Here is a 25,424-nt window from a genome sequence, read left to right on the forward strand (position 1 = left end):
CTATTTTTCTTCTCCTTCTAATGCATAGATGTCTGTTTTGGTCATTTAACTTACCTCCAAAATCTAATTTGAAATATAAAATAATAGGGATGTGTATTAAGTGATTAGGGGTGTGTATTTAAAATTTCTCATTCTTCAGGCTTGGTTTGTGTAAAGTAAAAATAATTCATTTATCTTTTTATGAGATGAGAAATTTAATTTTCCCTGTGATACTTTCCATTGCAATGTTTTGTAATATATATATATTTTTTTGAAATAGAAGTTGAATTCATTAGATCAACAGCAATATCCGGCAAGAAAATCCGGAGTAACCTACCTAAGCTAAAGCAAACCTTTAAAGATCACTGGGACACTCACATCTAAGCGAGCCTATACAAGAATGAAAAAACCTCGCCTCCTACAGAAAAGAAATCATTCAACTAGCTCCCACGTGCCAATCACGCAATTGTGGTACAAGCAAGTGACTAGAAACGTCATAGAAGTTAATCCAACCTCACATAGACTCATACCTAACATATTAGGGCCCATATTTTTTTGCCTGTAGGCCCAAACCCAAGCCAAACCTTGCCTAGCATGAATAGTCTCCTGCCCCATCAGCCCAAAGTGTAGCCCAAGCCCAAAGACCCAAGCCCAACCCCAAGCCAACAAGGGAGGAACATTCCAGTCCAACCGAGCCGGAGCCCGGATCCTCTTCTGCCACTCCACCTTCACGACTGCCATCAATTCCGGCGGCCTTCCTGCCCACAACATGGGTCCGTCCACCGACGTCTGGTTAACACAACCGGCTGGAGATCGCCTTGAGCCGCTGCACTCAAAAACCAACGTCTCAAAATGACAACGCCCAGAACGAAGCACCAATCTACCCACCCGAGCAACTGGCCTAGTCAACCGCAGCAACCAGAGTCAACAACCACCCGCCGTCGACGCTCAAAGACCGGATCTAACCCAGAAAAGACAAGATTAGAGAGGCCTCTAACCTCTCGCCGCAGCTCACGATCAACGTTGAGACCCGGTCCCACACCGCCGCCGTATCTCACTACTCCACGATCGCCGCCTTGCTTGAGGGAAGACCGCCTTGCAAGATCGCCGCCGCTAGGTCGAAAACAAGGTTTCGAAAAACCGAGGTCGCTCGAGAAGCTCGGAGACCCCCTTGACTCATTTTTTGTACTTTTTTTTTTGTTTTATGACCAAAAAAAGCAATGTTTTGTAATATAAGACAAGTTATTATGAAAATTGTTAAACATTTTGTAATTAATGTAATAATGAAAAATGAATAATAAATACAAAGAAATGAGGAAAAATGAATCCATTGGGGAGGAACTACTTAATTTCCCACATATTCCTTGAGAAAAATGTTTTCTTTCCATTTGCATTCCAAATACAAGAAATGATTGAGTTTCCTTTCCAAATACTTTAATTTCGCAAACCAAACGAGGTCTTAATTGATTCACATTCAGCATATTCAAACTTCATCAACAACTTAATGGCATTTTGTGCTATACAAATCTCACATTCAAATTAGACATGAAGATGAATGAATGATGAATCGGATGAAAAAATTCATCAGTTATGTGCCACAATACAAGGCAAATCAGGTACTATTATCTCAAGCACCATAAACGAAGACCTGGCGCTCTGTTAGGAATTACTCGGCGATTTTCTACTTTTGAAAAAACTCCTAAAATTCTCAAACCTCAATGGCCACGTTCATCATTAGCCTTGTGGCTAACTGTCTCGTTCTGCTTGTTGTGTTCGATTTGTCATATATATGGAGAGCCGCCTTGGATTGGGGCTTTTCTTTCTTCCTCTGTCATTGGTTTGTGTTTGTTTCCAGCGCTTTGACTGGAGGATGGTGTTATGGTGGTTGGTCTTCAAACTCTCCGAAGAACGTCTGCTATGGCTAGGTTCAAGTTTGGGGCAAAGCTCAACGGGGGTTCCAACGGAGGAGGCTTCTCGCCGGCTGTGCGAGCTCTCAATTGAGGAGATCTTGCAAGGGTGGCATGCGTTCACAATGCTGGTAGCCTAAAACTTTTGGAGGTGGTTGTGGGGTGCTCTGGGCACTTCCATGTCTTAGACTTTTTGGGCCTTATTTTGATTTATGGGTTGTTGAACTGAAATTTGGCCCCAAAAAGGCATTTAAGAGTTTTTTTCTTTTGTCTAGTTAAGGGAGTTGATGGTGGATGTCCATCCTCTTCTTCTAGTACTTTTTATTTATTTTTATTTTTTATTTTTTAGGTTGCAAAAGAGTTTGTTAATATTTGAGATTTGAGTGGTAGCCCAAGCCTCTAGTTAACGCTGATCAGGTGGGCGGATCGTTACTTGCAATTTCTCAGAGCTTCCACTACCTGTCAAATGAAATACAAAGCAGCGTCAGATGGAGACCGCGCAGGACGGTCTTCTCTTCTCCGATGCTTAAGTTAGTCAATGTATTTATGTTGACAGAATAACAGTAGGTAAGTAGTGAATGCGTCATTAATGAGGAGAGATGAGAGAACCTTTTATAGGTGAGGAAGAGGCTGACCTCTTCCTTGTTTTCGATGTGGGATTGATATGCATCAGTTCCCAGTTTGTGGAGCTTCTGATGCTGCTTTGGAGCTGCGCGACAACGGTGATCTAGGGTGAGCCGGGGCTCAGGCAGTAGCCTGCTTGGCGGTGATTCCTTAGGTCATACCGTTGGCGGTAGTTGGTACCGCTGGTGTTAACATGAGCGTGGCTCATTCATAGCTAATTATGCTTGCAAATGCTCATGTAAGTACAGAGTTAGTATCTCTATTGATCCATTTTACTACTACTTTGGAATACAAGATCTTTTGTTAGAATAAAAGTGCGTGAACTTTTTAAAATCTGGGTGTACTGGGAGTATTAGGAGCTTGTTCGTTAGAATAGGTTTTTGTACTTGTTTGAACGTAAATTTGGCAAGGCCTACGTGATCTTAATCCTGGTCCCATATGAAGCAGGCCTGGGCCATAGTGAGCCATGATATAATAAATATTTAGCAGAGGTCTGGCTCACTTCAGCTGAGGTACGGCTCACTTCACTTCAGCTGAGGTCCGGCTCGCTTCACCTCAGCCAAGGTCCGGCTCACATGAGTATATTTCTGGTTTACTTGTGGCTGAGAAAGTCTTATCCAATGCCCTTCTCAATTCGTCAGGGACACTGATAGCAGGACATTATGAACAGAGAAAAGCTACTAAATGCCAACTTCTACGTTCAGAGACGTTACAACATTAAGTGTGGTCGTTACAAAAATAATCATTGAAGAGTCATGATGGTTGATTGTCAGTTATGCACATAAAAGGAATTTTATTCTTAGAATTCATTTTGTTTTCAATTCATTCTCAACAATTAAATCTGAGATTGTATTAGTTTTATTTTCTTTATTTTGTACTATAAAAGGGGTCGTAGACATCTTTGTTAAAGGTCCACGACCAAAAACACAACAGCTCCATACAAATTCAACATTCTCAAATTCTCTATCGCATCTTTACACTCTATCAATTTACACTATCTCTCATGAATCATTTTACTTACTGGTGTTATTCCTGTCTTTCCTGCACTTTACATTCTTGCAAATTTATTTTGTCGTTCTTTATATCTCTTGCTTATTATTTTTCCTGCACTTGATTTCTTTGCATCTACTTTCCTGCTTTTACTTTTTCACAAATCATATTAAAAAAAATATTTATAAACAAGTTTTTAGGGTTCATGTGTTTCTTCCTCCGTACTCGTATTGAATCAAGGCATCAGGGTAACACCTTATACTTTGATTTTGTTTTTACTGTGACTTGTGAGAGTATATGCATCTTATAGATTTATCAATTATCACTCGCACTTTCACATTCACTCACCGAATTGCAGAGCACGAACACTCTGGCTAGCAAAGCCAAATCGTGTAAAGTCCTTTCATCTAAGGCAGAGAGAACCCCATAGCCAAGATCGATCCTTCCTCGGCCCACAGTCGACTGATTAGAAGTCAGATCAGCGCAAACTCTGTAATCTAGATCAAAACCTCACTTGGCCTCCCGGCCGCAAGTTGGCATGTTCGCGCATACCTCACCATGCTAGAAGGACGCGTGTAAGCCAAGAAGACCTCAGCCGAGTGATACGTGGTAGAGACGATTTTGAGCGAACATCTTTTGGCATGCCCAGTGGGACCTCTGTATTAGGTGAATGTTATCAGATCCCTACGCCAAGTCTCGAGGGAATCATTGTTACAGGTGTAGGCAGCACGACCATACCTCTTCTTATTGTCTGAATAGAACAGTCTTATCAAGAGATCCCGTGGTATCAATGTCAACCCTTCCAATGACATCAACATCAACTTCAAATGGGGTCAGGATATACCCCTCCTTACGAGTCTGTAAGTATGCCGGCCATTACAGTCAGTATTGGGTCATTCCCTTGGGGGTTTTCGCAAGAATATAATCCATTATATGAACATGTTAATACATCAACAAAAACAGCCGGGACATGACAACCTCTGTGGAGCCTACCACCAGGATTCAATCCACTATATGAACCAGCACCCACAAACATACCTGCAACCACTGCAGCTGATATATCTTGGTAGAGTCTTAACCATGATCTTGAAAATATTGATGATGGCATCGGCCGGTTGGGCTGAAGTCTGGAAAATTGTTTCACTTGACTCGACCGCAATCTTGAAAATAGTTTTGGGCAACTCAACCGCAACATGGGAGTCCAGTCTGATATGATGAACAAGTGGCTACGTTGGTTTCAGACTGGAACAGGAACACAGCAGCCAGAATGAAGGCAATAGAAATTGGTCTTTTGAGCAAGGTCAAAGTAGTTAAGTAGGCCAAGTATTGACACCAGTTGGACAAACGACGCTAGTGTCGCCTAGGCCGACCGTGGCCATACAGACCTCTATGCAAAAACTGGTTATTTCTAATGGGTAGTAGGTGCGCAGCTCCAGTAGTCAGAATCATGGACATCAGGTTTCAAGGCCTCCAAATCAGACAGTTCACCAGATTCCCAACTAGAATAATTTTTGGCGACATCCTCGTCCTCCAGTGAACTCTCTATTACCTTACCCTGGTCCTACCCAAGTAAGCTTTACCCAGATCGTACCGTATCAGAAAAATTCTATTCATTAGAACCTAGGTCAACCATTTCCTACGCATCCAGTTTAGAACTAACGTACATATACACAACAACATGTTCTTGGTTCGCAAGCATGGCATCCCCAATTCCTAAACCCAAGATATCAACTCATTCCTGGTCCTACTCAACACGTACCTATGTATTCAGATCCAATGTATAACCCTATGGGTACTCAAGCAAATGAGGATGTTGGTGCTCAATGGCAGCCTATTCAGAATCAGCAAGAGCCAGTGCAGCCGGGACATGTTCTCTTCAATGAAGTGCAGAACTTGGTAGAAGGCATGGTTGGCGATTTGTGCTAGCAGGTTGATGGACCCACATATACGAAGCCATATCCACCTCATGTTGACCTAGTTCCTCTACCACATAGATATAGTGTCCTAGCTTTTCATTTGTTTTCAGGAGACACCTATCAATCCACAGTGGAGCATATTGGACTGTTCATTTCACAGTGTGGTGAGGCCAATAGTGAAGAGAATCGTATGCATCTATTCATCAATTCCCTCACCGGGCCAGTGTTTTCATGGTTTGTTAATTTACCACCTAATTCCATTCAGACTTGGAGAGATCTTGAATGAGCCTTCCATGATCGATTTCGTAAGGTGCAGCAGAATATTCCTGTGGCTGAGTTGGCCAAATCTTTCCAAACGGCCAACAAAACGACTCAAGAATATATTGGAAGGTTTAAGCTTCTTCAAGCTAGATGTAAAGCACAACTACCTGAATCAGAATTTGTGGAGATGGCATTGGCTGGACTCAGTTTTGAGTTTAGGAAAAAATTTGAAGGATTGACATTTAAAGACCTATATGAACTTGAATCCAGGGTCATAAGGTATGATGCCATTATGAGAGAAGAGGTTCAGAAAAGACTTGCTTCAAAGGAAACGTATTACACAAGTCCAACCGTTGGCACGGCTCACATTGAGGACTGGAGTAGTGATGAAGACATGGCCGAAATCAATTCGGCCGAGTTCACGGTGAAACAGCCTTTCGTCTGCAAGGCATTAGAGAAAATAGATTCCAAGGCACCCTCACTGCATAATAAATCTCCACCACACACATACACTTTTGACATTTGCAAGGCCAATTTCATCATTGATCAACTTCTGGCTGCCAAATTGATTAAATTATCTTCTGAGCATGTGTTGCCTTCTATTGAGCAAATGAAAGGAAAAATATTTTGTAAATTTCATAATTCTTGGAGGCATTCAACTAATAATTGTGTTGTTTTTTGTGATGTGGTGCAAGATTTGATTGATCAAGGAAAGCTCAAGTTCCCAGAAAAATCTAAGTCTACGATGAAGGTAGATAACGATCCCTTCCCAGCTACCATCGTCCATATGGTTGATGTTAGGACTCTAAGTTCGAATTCAAAGCAAAGGGACTTATCCATAGCTGAAGGGGTGGTGGTTGGCACTATCAAACTTTCTCCGTCCAAGGTACTAGCTTCTAAGGGGCCTACGGCAACTGTGCTTTGCAGTAGGTGTCAGAAGGAACTTGGTCTTGATCATATTTTGCAACCAACTAAATCTGATAGTCAAAGAGCTAAAGAGAAGGGTAAGCAACCAAAGCAGGAGGTCGTACCTAAGTCAAGAGAGGATAGGCAACTTTGGCACTCAGAGCCGAAGCCAAAAAGCTGCTTAACCCTAAAGCCGGAAGCTTGGTCTAGCCGGATGAGAACTTTTGTTACTACTGAATCAAGCCATTTTCAGAATATTGACAGTAAGGAAGAACCCACCAGGGATAGCCGAGTAGTTGCTAATGAAGTTGGACATGGATCAATTTGAAGAAGACTTTCTTATGGCAGTCCTCCCAGAGATAAAGGCAAGGGATAGTTGTCCCCAGAATCTAACAAGGTCTGCCATGAATGGGCCGATAGCATGAATTATGTTGGGAATAACAGTATGAAATATGGAGGAAGAAAAGTCAGCCGTGAAACGTTAGCAGGAATTATGTTGGAGATGACAGTAGAAAGTACATAGGAAGAAGAATACAAACATACAAGCCTCCGGTGACATGATAATAGGTGGTACGGCCGGATGTCTAGAGACCAACGTGTGGCACCCTTGACAAAAACCCAGAAGCTCCGGCAACAACGTGAACTTGCTTTTTCCAGGAAGGAAGAAGAGGAAAAATGTGAGCAAGAAAGGCTGAGAAAGGTTCAAGAACAAGGTGAACATGAGAAGTCCCAGTTAAGAAAGGGAAGAAACAATCAGGGGCATTAGCATGACCGTTACGAGAGAAGTCATGAATCAAATGAAAGATTGCAACATGGACATTGGGATTCAAAGGAAACCAGGAGAGGTAGCTCGACATCAACTTCTCGGGTTACTACAACTCCAGTGCTGAGATTGAAGGTAGTACAGAAAGTGGTTTCACCGGTTAGTCTAGAAACCCACAAGCTATTGAAGAGAGATGTATCTTCAAAAGTTAGTGTGCATGTGCATTTAAATCCACCATTCAGTCCGGAAGGTTTGGAGAAAATGAAAAGATATCATAAGTAGCACTCAGCTATCAAGCTTTATGGTTTACTTGAGGAGGAGGAAATACTATTTTTAGAGTTGTCTACGGATGAAGACTTCTTGGCACGACCTAGTATTAGCCGAGGTTTAAAGGCTATGTTCCATGTAGCATGGGAAATTTCATCTCCAATAGTGTGTACACTGGAGGATAGATCAGCCCTACCAGTGTCTGAGGAAGATTTACTGTATTTAACGGAGTACCACCGACACTATTCAACTGAGGAGTTATACGGCCTTACTGAGAAAGAGGAAGAACTGGCAAATGCATTTGATTGTTACATCTCCAAGAAGAAGAGTGAGGCAGGGATAAAAGCTAAAGATAATTTTCGATCTGAGCAGATGATGGTTGAAGTGCTAAGGAATAAATTGCCTCATTTTTCAGCGAAAGATTGGACTACCATGGAAGAGTATCACAAGAAGCAGTCAGCCTTAGCTTTATACGAGCCGACATGGGAGGAGTTAGATACCCTTAAGGCTCTGACAGATAATCCTGAGCTCGAGCCTATAATGGTACAGAGTATAGCGAGTGTGGGTTTGAAGATTTTGTATCAAGCGAAGTTGGAGGATATAGAGCTGGCAGCTGACACTAAAAATTTGCCCATTTCTTAGAGAGTTCTCAAGTATTTGAGAGAATATCATGAAATGTATTCAGTAGTAAATACATATGGAATACTGCCACAGGAAAAAGAGCTATTAGCAAGGATGGATGAACTTATTCGGCAGCGGGAGATTGAGTATGCAGCCGAAGTAAGCAAGGAAGACTCTAACTTTGAGCTGAGTGATGGGCCAGAAGATATGGTCACAGACTTTAATGAGATTCAGCAAAGAGCCACCTTTCATGCGGCCGAAGTTGAAAACTCACAACCCCAAATTCAGGGTGAGAAATTTGAAATCGAAGATGAACAAGCAATGATTGATGTTGAAGATCAAGAGGGTGAAAAGCGCAATGCGGATTTTGCTGAGGGTCAGGTTTTCAAAGGAGGAGCAGAGTCTAACAATTATGGGTTAGGTGAGGTAAGAGAAGCTGAGATGAATATGGTTTATATCTTGCCTATTGATTTCCTTGCACGGCCAGATCAGCCGAATACAATGGAAGGAGATGTTGAAGATAGAATTTTTCCTAGAGTTTCAATTCAGGAACAGCCTTAGGCTCACTTCCAGAAGCCAACGCCAGATATGGTAAAACACATAAAACCTCTGTACATTACTGTATTTTGAAGGATATCTGATTTCAAAAGTTTTGGTTGATGGTGGGGTCGCAGTGAATGTCATCCCTATGTCCATGGTGACCAAGCTTAAGAAGGCAGAGAAGGACATTTTGCCTGCAGACCTAGCAGTATATGATTTTTCTGGTGGGAAGAAGAACACCATGGGGTTATCCCTCTTGTGGTTACAGTTGGGAGCAAGAGTGTTATTACAGGTTTCTATGTAATCAACGCTGACACCACATAGAATGCAATCCTCGGTCGAGATTGGATCCACAAAAGTATGTGTGTTCCTTCTACCCTTCATCAATTGCTGGTTTTCTAGAATGGAGATGATGTGGAGATTGTAAAGGCTAATGATAAACCATTCAAGGCCACGGCTAATGCTGTTGAAGCTGCGTATTATAATGATCATGTGGGTCCATCAGAGGTGTAAAAAGAGGACCATACTGGGAGAATTACTAGAGTTACCATGAGCAAGATGGTAGCACTTGGCGCTGAAACAGTGTTGGAAGACTCGGAGCGCCCAGCATTGGCTGAGCTTTTTGACTCAGTTCTCAATGAGTAACAACAACAAAGAAGATAAAGGGATGGCCGCAGTTGAGCTTTCAATGAGCAACTTGCTAGCCTATTGGCATGAAAGGGCAGCTCAGCGAGGCACTGCCATTAACTTGGCTGAATTTTTATTAGAAGGTAAGCATGAAGAAGAAATTCAAATACAAGGCCTTGGCTCAGCCCCTGCTGAGATGGAGGATACACCAGCAGAGATAGAAGATCCCCGGGAGAAAATCAATCTTGGCACGCCTGAGTACCCGAAGCCGCTCTTTATATGCAAACTGCTTCCCAGTGAGTTTAAAAAGGAGCTAGTAGCTTTACATAGGGAATTTAAAGATTGTTTTTCTTAGGATTATCATGAAATGGCCGGATTAGACTAGAGCATTGTAGAACATAAATTACCTCTATATGAAAATTGTAAACCACATAAAAAGCCACCACGACACTTTTCCACCGAGGTGCAGCTTGAAATAAGAAATGAGATAGAAAGATTGCTCTATGCTGGTTTTATTCGTACTGCTAGATATGTAGAATGGATTTCTAATGTAGTGCTGTTAAAAAGAAAAATGGCAAAATCAGAGTCTGTATTGATTTTCAGAACTTGAATACGGCCACTCCTAACGATAAATATCTAATGCCGATGGCTGACTTACTTGTAGATGGAGCGACACGTCATGAAATTTTGTCTTTCATGGCCAGACATGTCGGGTACAATCAAATATTCATTGCCGAAGAAGATGTACATAAGACAACGTTTAGGTGTCCTGGAGCTCTTGGGACATACGAGTGGGTTGTTATGCCTTTTGGCTTAAAAAATGTAGGGATCACCTATCAGTGGGCTATGAACATGATCTTTCATGATCTGATTGGCAAGACAGTTGAAGTGTATATAGATGACGTGGTTGTCAAATCTAATAAACGACGAAGTCATCTAGCTGATCTACGGCAAGCCTTTGAGAGGATGAGAGCTCATCAGTTAAAAATGAATCCACAAAAATGTATTTTTTGGGTCTCAGCTGGTAACTTCTTGGGCTTCCTTGTGCATCAAATGGACATTGAAGTGGATAAAAACAAGGCTAAGTCCATCATCAATTCACCACCGCCAACAAATAAGAAAGAATTACAATCATTTCTTGGGAAAGTAAATTTTTTAAGGCGATTCATCGCCAATTCAGCTGGAAAAAAACAACCTTTTTCATTGTTATTAAGACTCAAAACTAAGGAACCCTTCACATGGAGAGTTGAACATCAACAGGTTTTTGACGAGATTAAATGTTATTTAGCAAACCCACCAGTATTGGTGCCCCCCGTCCGAGGTCGGCCATTGAAATTGTACATAGCCGCGGCCGAAAACTCGATTGGTGGCTTTTTAGCCCAAAACAATGACCGGGGAAAGGAGCGAGCCTTGTACTATTTAAGTATAATTTTAACGGCTGTGGAGGAGAGATATACACCAATCGAAAAGCTATGCTTCGCCTTGTATTTTTCGGCAATAAAACTGCGACATTATATGTTGCCGTCAGTGGTGCAAGTCATATCTAAGACAGACTTAATCAAGTATATGCTCACTCGTCCCATTATCCGAGGACGAATTGGCAAGTGGACGATGGCCTTCTCAGAGTTTACTTTCAAATATGTTTCGCAGAAATCGGTAAAAGGACAGGCTTTAGCCGATTTCCTGGCTCACCACCCCTATGAAGAAATAGAATCCATAGAAGAAGTGGAGATTGGGACTATTGATGTAGTATCCATGTAGAATAACTTCTGGACCATGCATTTTGATGGTTCAAGAACGGAAACTTCGGCTGGGGTTGGAGTTGTGATCGAGTCCCTTGAAGGACAAGTGTTTCACTGTGCATGTCAACTTGATTTCGCTTGCACGAATAACCAAGCTGAGTATGAAGCCTTGATTATTAGCATGGAAATGCTACAAGAAATGGGGGTAAGAGGGCATTGATAATTGGAGATTCACAACTCGTTATTAATCAATTGGTGAAAGAGTTCAAATGCACAAGTTGGTCATTGCTACCTTATTATGCTTTAGCAGACCAGTTAGCTGAGGCTTTTGATAGGGTAAGTTTTTCTCACGTACGGCGCAAAGATAACTCTGATGCCAATGAATTGGCATAGCTTGCTTCAGGTATGAGTTTGACCAAAAGTGATGAAAATCAAACCGTCACGATATCGAAGAGAACAATGCCTGCCTTGCATGAGCGTGGTGTGCCAATGGAGATTTCTATGGTTACTGTGGACCCATCTGATTGGAGATATCCCATCATTAGATTCCATGACAACCCAGAGGGCATCCATGACCATAAAACAAAGTATTTGGCTCAAAATTTTGTTCTCTACAAAGATCAGGTGTATCGTAAAAGTGCATATGATTTGTTGTTGTTATGTCTTGGAGGGCAGGATGTCATGAAAGTGATGCATGAAGTGCACGAGGGAATTTGTGGAGCTCATCAAGCAGGAATAAAAATGCGTTGGTTAATTTGAAGACATGGTTATTATTGGCCAACTATTCTGAAAGATTGTATTCAGTACGCTCGTAGTTGCAAGAAGTGCTAGATTCACGGACCCCTCCAGAGAGTGCCTGCTGAGCTATTACATCCGATAGTTAAGCCATGGTCATTTCAAAGCTGGGCCATAGATATTATTGGAAAGATCCATCTAGCGTCCTCTACACAACATGTTTGGATCTTAGTACCCACTGATTATTTCACAAAATAGGTTGAGGCCAAGCCATACACTTCTATTTCTAGTGAAACAGTGATCCCGAGCAAAGATTTTGAATAAAAGTTCTATTGAAACGGTGATTAAGAGTTTAACATAGAAATCCAGAAATTCAATCACAAATCAACTAAACAAATAGAATAGTCATACTAAGGGCTTCATCTCAGCCCTAGCTTAGAAATTTAGCAATCCATAACCATGAAAAACATGACTAGAATCGAAGAAAACATGAAACAAACAATGGAAGAATTGAAGAACTCGGGTCCAGCGATAGTGAGGGCTTCTCTTCTTCTTATTCTCTGCGGAATATGCTGCCTCTTCTGTCTCTAGACGTGCTAGGTTTTCTCCCTGTATGTCTATTTCCAATCTTACTTGACTTGGGCTTCTTCGGTCTTCTAGTCCAACTTGGAATAGCTTTCTTCTCTCCAAAGGAACGCAGGGTTATTAAACTCAATGCAAGAAATTACTCCAAATATGTCTCAAACACTTTCAGCCTTGTTCCATTCAAGTGCTAAGAACAACGGATTTGGGCCTCACTAGTTAGATTCCCAAAAGATATGCAAAATCCGTCAGAATCTGCCTTCCCGAACTAGCTAGGTTCACTTAAATCATCATAACTTCCTCCAGAAAAATGCGAATCCACTTCCGTAAAATTCCTTAGAAAGCTAACATCCGTATATTTCCAATGGTATAAGGCTTGCCTGCTAATTCGTTCTGAGAAGGTACAGTTTAATCTGTGAAGTTGATGCAAAGCAGAGACAATTCTGGACGCTCAGGATAGCAAGCACCCTTTCAATCCTGCGTTTTATTTTAAGCTCCAAATCTTTCTTTTCTCCAATTTAACCTACAAAACATAAACACAAAGTAAATGAATCAAAAATGATAAGAACTAAGCCTAGAATCTTACATTTAAGGGTATAAAAATATATGAAATTATGAGTTATCAGTACGCTCGTAGTTGCAAGAAGTGCTAGATTCATGGACCCCTCCAGAGAGTGCCTGCTGAGCTATTACATCCGATAGTTAAGCCATGGTCATTTCAAAGCTGGGCCATAGATATTATTGGAAAGATCCATCCAGCGTCCTCTACACAACATGTTTGGATCTTAGTACCCACTGATTATTTCACAAAATAGGTTGAGGCCAAGCCATACACTTCTATTTCTAGTGAAACAGTGATCGCTTTCATTAAGCAGGAGATAGTTCATAGATTTGGAGTGACCACAAACGATTATGGCCGACCGTGGATTAGTATTTATCTCGGAAGCTATGCACACAGTGGCGAACGATATGGGAATCAAAATAGTCCACTCTTCCTCGTATTACCCAAAAGAGAATGGTTAAGCAGAAGCTGCCAACAAGGTAGTTATCAACGTTCTAAAAACAATGATCAATGACAAGCCACGTGATTGGCATAACATTTTGTCTGAGACTTTGTGGGCACTTCGGACTTCAAACGGTATGCAACCGGAACTACCCCGTTCTCTTTGACATATGGCCATGATGCCATGCTTCCAGTTGAGATCAAGATTAAGGCTATACGGGTGGCAGCTAGAGCAAAACAATTTAACGACCGGGTACTATACTCAGGCTATGTTGCAGGAATTGGAGGATCTTGATCAAGCTAGATTGGACGCTTACAACCATACATAAGCTCATAAACGTGCTATGGAACGAGCTTATAATAAATGGGTCAAAGGTAAAACGCTTGCTAAAGAGGATCTGGTTTCACTACACCAAAAATGTTAACACACAACACTTTTTGCACAACGAAAAAAAAAAAGCGTTGTGTGATGAAGAAAAGTTAATCACACAACATGTTTACTAAACTAACGTTGTATAAGGAGGTTAAAATTCTGAATTTTTTTTAGAAGGTCATTGCACAACGGTTACAAGAATAATCCGTTGTGTGAATCATAAAAAAAATAGCGGCAGATTTCCCTCCTAGATCGACTCAAATTTGGCTCCAAATTGATACTCTAAAGTACAACAGAATAGTTATATCTGTTGTATGAGTGTAGCTTGCAAAATATCATACAACTATTTTTTTACTTTCTGTTGTCTGATAAAGGGAGATATATTGGGAAAATTTGGATGTGTGTAGATTTGCCTCAAAATGGCACTATTCCCTCCAACATTTCCCTGCATTCTCTCCCCCAAAATTCGATTCCCTCTCAGCAGGCAACAAGAGGCGGCAAAACTGAAAATTTTTAAGTGGCATTCAGACAACAGATATGTGGAAAACCATGGTCTGATGCCTGCATGATGAAATTAATGGCTTATGTGGCCATGTGTCCTAGCGCTAGACAACTACACAATAGCATCGATCTATTCAGACCAAACTATTAGAACACTTCAGAAAAAATCCATTCAGACCAAACTAATGCCCACAGCTAAACCCGACACGACATTCACTCCACAAAACCCCACAGCTGACCCCAACTCACCCCGACTCTCTCTCTGACTCCCTCGCTGTCCGACTCTCACTCTGACTCACTCCACAGCTGCCCCGACTCACTCCACAATCCTAAACCCTAAATCCACCGCCTCTGAAGCGAAGCCTTCGAAGCCCTAAATGGGAGATTTCCCTTCGAAGCCCTAAAGGAGATTTCTCTGTGAATCCGTGGATTCACATCGGAGCAGCCTTAGACTTGGATTCACACAGGAGCCCTAAACAATTTCGTCATCTCGAACTTCGATTCATGCCTTTGATTCGATTTGTCTCAAATTTGGTAAGTTCTCGTCGTCTCCTTTACTGTTTTGATTCAATTTTGATTTGGATTTGTCAGCTTTCGCTCTTCGTTACTGTTTCAATTCACTGAGATGCAAAATTTAGGGTTCTGATATTCATAAGCAGATCTTAAAATTGTGCACTCTAGTCACCGGAGTTTAACAGAGACTCGGATCTCCATCTCCGACCATGGATTTCGAGCCTTTCGAGAGAGAAAATAACGTGACTTTTCTGGGGATGATGTACCAGCTCCTCCCACACCAATCCGAAAAAGCTTCATCATCTTCTTCTTCTTCTTCCTTTGAAGGTCCTCGTTCTACTGAGGGCCTCTCTGCCGCTTTGTCCGATCAGTCTCATATTATAGTCGCCAGACCTGTTAAGTACAGACCCATCTAGCTCTACCCTTTTAACGTTTATAAATTTCTGATTGTATGTGTGAATTGGGTTACTTTGGTGTGAAACTCGTGAAATATTTGATCAATTTATGCAGTAGGTCCATAATGCCTTGTCTTTAACTAACAATTATGCTACCAAAGTTTGGTTCTTTAATCGCTTTTTCGCAAATTGATTCTGGGTTTTGCTATTGAGCTTCCCAAACTTGTTTTGGCTTGTGTTTAAGTAGAGTTGTTCACGTATTGGTGAGGCTTGAATTAGTATATGAACTTGTGTTATGGTTAAGTGAACTTCAATAGTTGGATTGAATTTCTGCAATTGGACTGAATTGGTAAATTTTTTATGTTTGCTTGCAGAGGAGTGGTGTCCCTGTGGACATGCTCAAAGTTCTGTGCAATTGCCTTTGTTGCTGGGATCATTGTTGGCTATACCCTGAAGCGACGCGTTAAACGCTGGGCTAACAAGCTTCTCAAGAGGATCAAAGACGATTGATTGCACCTAGGTTGACTTAAGTTATCGCATTCAATAGATTGTCGTCAATAGATGAGTGATTCTCTAACATTAGTTGTGTAAAGGGTGCATTTTTGAGGAGTTTTCAGCTTCTGTGGTGACAAATGCATCTCACCTTATCAATAGATATTGTTATCCTTTTTAAACTACTATGGTAACATTTTAGAGAACAGCATAGGCTATCCTTTTTATCCCTTTTAAACTACTATGAGAGATCTTTAGTCTCTCAGTCAATGAAGTTGCGGATTCTTCAATGTTGGATTTTTCAAATCTGATTGAAATCTTATGTTTGTTTTGCAGTTTTTTGTTGGTGGAAACTGGAAGTGTGTAAGTATTTTTTTTTTTTTTTATGCAACAATGTCTCTCTTTCTGCATTACCTATAGTATATAGTTGTTTTATCTGCTAAGAATTTTTGTGCTTTAGGGTTTGATTGGGTTTATTATTTGATTATGATATATGTGATTGGGTTTACATTCTCTGTTTTAGATACTCAGAATAGTATCTTTCAAAAATATTCCATTTTTCGATTAATTTTTTTGTTTAGTATAAAAGCTGCCTAATTTAGTTTCACAAAAGCAAGTTTACGTTCTGTGATTTTTGCCTTGGTAATTAATTTAGTGGAATTTTAATGGTACGTACTGAACAAGTAGATATTTCAAAACATAGTCGATAACAGTCTCGTTTAAAGAAACACACTGTGAGAACCTAACCTTATGAAATGAAATGATTTCCATGCCTAGTGTAGGTAGTTATTTGTTTCCTAATTGCTGAGAGAGTCAGTAATAGTCAATTTGTTGCATTTACAGAAAAAATTATTATGTATATGTTTATATTTAGGACGTATTCCCACCTTGTGACACACCTTTACCATGGTGCTCTCCTGATTTTGTTTCAAGTTATCATGCATTTTTTATGTGCATTTTTCTTATTCATTTTGCAGAATTTGTAACTTGTATTCAACCCTTTTAATATGGTTTCATTTGTTCTGATCCTTTTGTCCCTGCTGATTCATCTAGAATGGCACAAAAGACTCAATCAGCAAGCTAGTGTCAGACTTAAACAGTGCAAAATTGGAACCTGATGTTAGTGAGCTTATTTGTTTGAACTTTAATATAAGCTTGATTCAATTTTCAGTAGATTTACTAGACTGCACTAGTAATTTTGTCACTGGCCATCTGGATCGGAATATAACTAAAATTGAATCCGAAAAATAAGTTTGGTAAAATGTACAAGTTTGATAAAATTGTAACCAAGTAAGACGCTTTTAATTTATAATATGTGTTCCAGAAATATTAATATGGTTTTGAATTTAACATAACTTTCCTGGAGATTTACATTTGTTGATTTCTTTTACAGTCATACATGATATTCCAGCCATCTGCATTCATCTACCTTTTCATTTGGGCTTTTACTAAAATCTATTCTTGTTTGTGCTAATATCTTATGTGCATGTTGAAGATCGACTGAAGATGGCGATGAGCGTGAGAGGAGAGATGGAGAAGCTGAGCGTGGAGCAGTTGAAGGCAGTGAAAGAGCAAACTGATCTGGAGGTCAATCTTCTCCAGGACTCTCTCAACAACATCCGCACTGCCACCACCCGCCTCGAGCTCGCCTCCTCCGCCCTCCACGACCTCTCCCTCCGACCCACCGGTAAAAAGATGCTCGTCCCTCTTACCGCCTCCCTTTACGTCCCCGGAACTCTCCAGGACCCCGACCAGGTCCTCGTCGACGTCGGCACCGGCTACTTCATCGAGAAGAACATGCCTCAAGCCAAAGACTACTGCGACCGCAAGATCAATCTCCTCAAGTCCAATTTCGAACAACTCGTTGAGGTCAAAGTTCTCCTCTTTGTGAATCTATTTCAATATTTCTTACGTTTGCTAGGTTTGGTGATTAGTCTTCCTTCTTTCTTGCTCATATACGAGACCTGAAATTGAAAACCTCCTTATGCATAATATGTTTCTTGTTTGCTACTCGTAATGCCAATTTCATATCTCAGCTACTTTGCTATTACCTTCAAAAATTCATTGTTTTGCTGCTCTGTGGCAGCCGCAATTGAGTAGTGTTTCTGTGACCATTGATCCAGAGTTTAGGAGATTGATGATTGCTGTAATGTTTTCTTTGTATGTTTTAATCAAGAGGGGACAAAAATGCTTCTCTTGACTCTAATGCATACCTTAAACTGCTTTAAAGTAGGGCTACTCTTTCTTTGCTTATTAGTTCTTCCTTTTTTGTTGTTGTTTTCTTCTAATTACGAAATTGTAAATTGATATGCAGGTTGCTTCTAAGAAGAAAAGCATATCTGATGAAGCTGGGTTAGTTTTGCAAGAAAAACTGAAGCAGATGGCTCCTACAGCACAGTAGGAGACAAGGACTTTTAATATGTGTGCTGTGGTATTCAAGTTAAGATCATGGTGAAGTACTGGTGACTTAGGAGTAGATTATGCTTGTTTTGATATAGAATTCAAACATCATGTTAGAGTTGTGGTTTGCACGCTTGAACTGGTGCGGTTTTGTTCCCTTACAAATGGGATTAATTCTCTTATGCTCTTTAAAGACTCGTGTTGTGGTGTATCATTGCAGAACTACTTACAATTTACAATTTGCTTTTTCCAGCTTCAAATGTTGTGTGGTGTATCATTTGATGAACTACTGTTCATTTGGTAAATGGTCCAAATGAATGCACAATTTAATTTAGGAATGGGATGTTCAAACGATCAGACAACAGAATAGATATAATGGCGACTGCACGAATGGCCAAAATTGGGGCAAATACACTACAATCATTCATATCACACATCGGTTTTTAACAAATTAGTGTCTTCTAATTTATACTCACACAACAGAAGCAATTGAACTATGTTGTCCCAAAAGTTAATCAGACAACAGATATAGTCCAAGAACTGAAGTTTGAAGAGCAATCAGACAACACACAAAATAAAAATATGTTGTCTGACAAGCTTAACATACAACAGCTTGAAAACAAGCACTGTTGTCTGAAGACGCCCCTCAACTACTGCGCAGCTGCGCGCTTGGCTTCTGCCGAGCCATCTGTCGAGCTATCACACAACAGTTATAACACATACCTGTTGTCTGTGTGTTTATCACACAACTGTGTTCCACCGTAGTCTGATTTTTCATCAGACAACGGCTCACTCTACAACGGTGGGTCTTCAAATCACACAACGGTTTTCTGCCGTTGTCTGATAACAAAATTGGTGTAGTGTTTGGAAGGCAGTACTACTTGAAACTGCAAAAAGATCTAAATTATGGAAAATGGTCACCAAAATGGGAGGGGCCATTTATTGTTGATCGGATCTTTGGAAATGGGGCTTACCAACTTCAGAATTGAGATGGTGCATTGCATTATATGCCCATAAATGGCCAACATTTAAAGAGGTACTACCCTACTGCATGGGAGATGCTGGAACATAATTCATGATTAAAGTGATCCGACTGTGCAAATAGTCGTCTCACTTAGGGGGGATAAGAAACAACATGACGTATCTAGCAGTGGGACAAGACAGGTTGGTTTATAATTTAACTAAGGTTCTAGTTGAGGTTTGGCTAAGCTTAACTGTGGATTAGTTGAATTTGTCCAGGATTGAATCTGGTTTAGTCAATAACTTAATTCAGATTGTTCTAGCTGAGGTTTGGCTAATCCTGGCCGAAGATTGGATATGGTTTGGTTGATCAAGTTTGTCCTAGCCGAGGTTCAGCCGACCTTATTTAGGATTCGGCTCAATGTTGAGCCGTGAAAAGTTACTAAAGTTTCTATCGCTAGCCCATAGAAGTAATTGCAATAATTTAAGAGTTCTAATGAATGTAAATTAGCCGAGGTTTGGCTAATCCTAGCCGAGAATCGGATATGGGCTGGTCAATTAAGTCTGTCCTAGCCGAGGTTCAGTTGATCATAGAAGTAATTGTAGTAATTTAAGAGTTCTAATGAATGTGAATTAGCCGAGAATAGGATATGGGCTGGTCAATTAAGTCTGTCCTAACCGAGGTCCTTTTGATCTTAGTCAAGGTTCGACTCAATGGTGGGCCGTCAAAAGTTAATTTGAGTGATATCCCGGTTAAGGTGAAGTAAATTAGTTCACAAGTTATTAAACTCACCTAATGCACGGCTACGACACGAGATAAAAATAAATAAAAAGAGAAGACAACAAAAAAAATAATAATAATAAAAACTATCAGGGCTGAGGTCTAAGTAGCCAAATTAAAATGGCCAAAAAAATAATTATCAAGGCCGAGGTTTAAGGAGCTGAAAAAAAAAAAAGGTCACGACAAAAGGTAGTGCTTAAACCGAGGAGATCAAAGAAGAATCTTCCTCCATGCGTCCCATTCAATACTAGTCTTGGTCAGCACGCTGTCAATTTCTTCTTTCTTAGCCAAGAATTCTTGAGTGGCTTTGCAGTGCCTCGAGAAGATTTCAAGCTCGCGGTGATGTTCACTAAATTGCTGTTGGATAGTAGCTGTCGTCTGGGTCATACGGTCACGAACTGCAGTCACACACTTCTCGAACTCCGCTAATTCTTGAACATCTTTGTCATAACTACTGCGCAACACTATTAGCTCTGCGGCTCGAGGACTTTGTCGAGTAACAATATCTCCATAATTTCTTTCAAGTCTACGGCCAGTGTCCCATTTTTTTGGAGCAGTGATGTAAATCGAAATGCTAGAATCCATAATCTCAAGGAGTTCTTCAATTTTTTGTGTCTTTTCATGACTAAAATGGCGCGCCGAAATCAAAACATTTAGCTCCTCCTTGAAATGATCGTAGAGGTTATCACTGACCACGCCTACAAGTTCAGTATGACAAAGATCCTCTACAAACTTGGCCGCGACTGCTATTTGCTCATTGTCGACTATCTCTTGTTCATGGCTAGTTTGTTGATCAGTGAGCTTGTCTAGCAAAGCTAAGGTATCTGCGGATAGAAGATGAATTGGTGGAATGACCTAAACAAAGGGAAAAAAAAAGATGAGTGTGGGTGAAATCATGCCAAAGTAAAGAAATACCAGGTTCATTTAAATTCAAAATCTAGCAAATTACCTGATTAGTTTGTTGATGTTGGAAGCTTTTTGTCTCCTCTACAATCTCGATTGGAGAAGGCTCATGATAATATGACATTTGATTTGGATCAAAAGATTTTTCCTACCGTTTAGAGCCATGTAAAAAAAAAAAAAAATCATGAGACAAGGGTAAGAGGAAAATACCTCATCATCCTTGGGTAGGGATTGAGCAGAATTTTCAATTGACATGGTGTCTTCACTATCCACCCAAGTCTCATTGGCAGCTTCATTAACATCGAGGAATAATTCTACTGTGTGGTTGCTGTCACCAGAGTTAGAAGGAGTGATTTTAGTAATATCAGTAATAAGAATAGTGTTTCATTTCTTTGAGGCCGGGTGATTCACTCCATCTCGGTCATTCGGGTTATCCACATCTTCATCTATTCGTCCCCTTTTATGAGCTTGCCGATACTCCAGATCATTGGAGATACCTTTTAACATTCGTGTCGTGAATAAGTCTATCAGATCTGCACTGAAAATTTTTGATGAATAACTTGACCACCAGATAGAAAAAGAAGGATTTAGTCTGCTACTTGGTTGAAATATTTTTATCTTAAAACGGTTGAAGTGTTGACGGAAGCGTTTTGAAACCGAGATGCACGTGCTTTTTTATCTGAACTTTTGGCGGCATGAACTCAAAAGATTTTCATAATGTTGATATGGGACAGGGCAGCTCTGCATAAATCCAAACTGACGAGCAAAGTAGTTGGGGAGGTAAATCTCAACACCTGGTTTGTATTTGCTGGAGGTTGCAAGTCCATAATGCAAATCCCGTGAAATTAGAAAGCTGGCCCAAGTTTCTCTTAATTGAACTTCACTAAGAACTTCTGATGCTTCATTCAAGCCAAGTGCAGTGGAGGCTGGATGCCATTGAGAATAGCAGACAGAGAAACTCTCTAAACTTCGAAGTGTGTCGTAGAACATCTTAAAGAAGTCTTCAAAAGACATGGGGGATGAAGGTGTAGCCATAAAGTATCGGTCATACATAACATCATGTTTGTATTCAGATCGAGCAGTAGACAATTGAGGGAAATAAGCTCGTAGCCACAGCTGGAACATCCAAAGCAGACCGCCAACATTAGGATTCATGCGGTCAATCACAATACAGTGTAAACATCTATAAAGATGCACAAGAACAAGTGGGTTGAGGGCAGAGCCAGCCCTGGCAGCTCTACCCTGGGCATAGGCCCAATAGCACAGGCCTACGGCCCCCAATTTCATGGGCCCCCAAAAAATTTACATCTCCTTTTATATATATGTAAAAAAAAAAAAAAATTAATATGTTTGGAGACTCACTGCTGTCATGCTTCTGACTCTACACAACTTTTGTTCTATCTCAAGCCTCCCGGCTCCCACCTCCAAAATCGGAGAATCTCAATTCTAAGCAACAAGACATTTTTTTTCCAATCAACAATACTTTTTTTTTTTTTAAATGAGAGGAACGATGGATTTAGTTTATATTTATAAATTTCTCTTTGACTAAAAAGGATGAACATATGAAAGAAACTCTTCAGGTTCTTATTATTGATCTATATATGCAAATTTTGTAAATATATTTTCCTGAATCCATGCCTTTGGTTCATCATGATTTTTTAATTGAAATTGCTTTATTTAAATCTTAATCTTAGATTGCTGGGTTTGTCCTTACTGGGTTAGTTGTGTTTCTCTTTTTGATCACTTTTGTTTTTGTAACTGAATCTTGGCTAGGTGGATTGGTGCCTTTATGAGTTGATTCTGATTTTGTTTTTCATTCTTTCTGGGACTTTCTTTCATACACTCGATCTAAACCTTGAGTTATCAACAAATGATTTGCACATGCCTTTCCTGTATTGAAAAAAATTAGATGCTTTGCATGCAGTGATGGACTCGTATCTCATCGCCTGATTAAGCCTCACGCAAAGGAGAGATGTAGAAGCTAAGCTTCAAGCTAAAACTCTCAGAAAATTTCAGGGAGCCCCATTTTTTTAGTTCGCCTAGAGCCCCGAAAATCTCAGGGCCGGCTCTGGCCGAGGGCTAGTTTGGTACCAGAAGCTAGGGCCTTGGCTATTGCTGCATAGTCACGAGGGCGCTATCCTGACCTGCAACAAAATATGTACTTGTGATTATACGCATTTATATGCGTGTAATTATATCTAAAACACTAGAAATAAGTTAATCCCCGTGTCAATTAATATGTAATTAATATATTTTTTATTATTTTGTAAAATAAACGGAATTGTGCGGAAACAAGAGAAATTGGTGCAAAAATTGGAGCAAATTGGAGTTTCCGACAAAAGGACGAAATAGTCAACGCCAAATCAACCGTGATCGATGCCATAAAAAAAAGTAGAATCTCATTGTCTCCGAAAAATATATGCGAAAGTGCATTGAGAAAAGAAGAAAAAAAGAGAAGTGGCTATTTAATTAATTAATCAATCATGGTTTGGTATGATTAATTAATTAAGCAAATGGTATGTGGTTTGGTTTATGGTTGCAGCACGTGGGCTATGAAGCAATCAAGAAGAAGAGAAGGCAAGGCTCCTCCATTCACCATGTGACACGTGGCATTTGTCCTCTTCAATTCCAATCACTCACACAAGCCATTCCTTTACTTCCTCAATCCTAGCCGTCCATCCCTCATCTCTCTCCACTACCTTAATTATCCTTCCACCTTTACACATGTGCAGATATATATATTTAAAACCCTATTCCTCTATGGGGAACCGCGGGGAAACCAGAACATCAACAGAGCCGCACATACCAAACAGAGGCAGCCCCTTTGGGCTGCTCTCTCTCTCTCTCTCTCCTCCTTCTCCTCCGTTTTTTTCCTATTTTCTTTAGTTTTATTTGAGAGATTTCAAGGATTTACTCACACAAAGCTTCAAGGATCTATCAAATGGCTCAACCTCTAGAAGATTCAAGATTTTGGTAATTGTGGGAGTTATAATTCAAGAGTAGTCATGTTGGCTTTCTAGCTAATTGTGGCTATCATTGTTTTCTCCTACACTTCTCTTTTCTTTTCTCTTTGAATTTTGTAGTTTTGATGTCTATAATTATGAGTTGTGAGTAATTTTCTTGTTGGGTTTTAGGGTTGTGTCCCTAACCCAAATTTTGTGTAAAAGATATTTAATTTAATGTAATGATGCAATTTTCATATGATGGATGCTTATATCTATTTTTGTTGGGTTAAAATGCATGTCTAGGAGCCTAGTCAACTCTAGGGTGTGTATTTTGAGCATGTCTAGGATGGAGTTAGAGGCTTGACCCCCTCTAATTCCTAAGCTAGAAACCTTCAATTTCGTATTAGAGGGGTTATAAGCATGGTGATTTACACTCGTTGAGTGATTGCGCGGGCGGGTCGCTTAGTAGTCTAAATCCTCGATCTCTACGCCTCTTGATGTGAATTAGTGACCCTTGAACCGGCTCTAATTCAAGCCAAGTGAGTTCCTACGGCCCTTGAACCGGAGTAGGAATACCATGAAAGGGAATTTAGGTCCTTGAGCCTTAAACAGCCTTGGATATGACTACCGCCAAAATAGGAAATATGCATCTACATTAGATTAGCTTCCGACACATGGGATTTGGTGAAGGATCCTCCCTAGCACCCGACATTCCCATTTATATTGTTTACACTTTTGTTAATTTCTTTGCATTTTTATTAGTTGCTTTACACTCCATTATTATTTGTTAAGTTAAAATCAACCCCCAAACATTAAACTCTTCCACTCATTTGTGCATATCCACCACTAGGCTCTTAGTTTTGATTAGGCTTTGGTGAAAACTAAAGCCGAGCATTGCTAAGGCTTGGTGCCTTAGATTAGCATTTTTATTTATTTTCTTTTTCTTTTCTTTGTTTGCTAAGTGTCTTTATTTCCGATTACCCAAGAATTGTGGGTTAGCCACTAATCTCCGTGGTACGATAAACTTTGGACATAATATTTCCCTATCTTGACAATGATACTTACGCTTGCGTAAATGTGTATCCAAGTCAACTTGCATAACCAATAGAATAAGAAAGCTGCATGTTCATACTCTTTGACCGGTTGTCTTTCTGAAGATTCTTTTGAGTCGACCACACCATATGTGTTGTACAAATTGCTGTAGTTATGGTCTTCGATTCATTTGTAGCATCCATTTGTTATTCTTTATCATCATATTTGGGAGGAAGAAAGCTATCCATAAAAGCTGTTGGAAGACTGTGGTTTGCACTAATTCCAATACTAGTGGGGGATGGTACATATGTCTAAAATTGTAGGACTCATGTAGCCTAATGGCAGATTCATGGTATTAGTAGTAGAGGCCCAAAAACATAGTGTTGCCGCTAACATGGGTTTTTTCTGCCACTATGTCTTGTTCCGTGAGTTTGATGGCATGAAATATACCAATTTCTTTCCAAAGGTCGCCGAAGTAATGCTCCATTCTTGGAACCCATGCTTTCCACTCGTTTGTAAGAGTTGGCCAACCTTGCGGCTTCCCGACAAGCCACGAAGACCAGTCACGTTCAGAAAAATGCCACGAGGTGTCTGTTTGGTACTCATCAAGAACTTGTGAGATTACTTGCGGCATGCCTCCAGGAAAGTGAGGACCCAAATAACAGG

The 25,424-nt window shown here is 40.3% G+C and overlaps 1 protein-coding gene across 1 annotated transcript; it reads left to right on the forward strand.

Moving 5' to 3' along the window:
* Nucleotides 1–17,243: 17,243 nt before the first annotated feature.
* LOC112187463 (probable prefoldin subunit 5) lies at nucleotides 17,244–18,394 on the forward strand. Its single transcript, XM_024326260.2, has 2 exons — nucleotides 17,244–17,606; nucleotides 18,052–18,394. The coding sequence occupies exons 1-2, from the start codon at nucleotides 17,244–17,246 to the stop codon at nucleotides 18,136–18,138; spliced, it is 450 nt and encodes a 149-aa protein (XP_024182028.1). The 3' UTR covers nucleotides 18,139–18,394.
* Nucleotides 18,395–25,424: the final 7,030 nt, after the last annotated feature.

Source organism: Rosa chinensis, chromosome 2, assembly GCF_002994745.2.
Source record: "Rosa chinensis cultivar Old Blush chromosome 2, RchiOBHm-V2, whole genome shotgun sequence".
Classification (NCBI taxonomy): Eukaryota; Viridiplantae; Streptophyta; class Magnoliopsida; order Rosales; family Rosaceae; genus Rosa; species Rosa chinensis.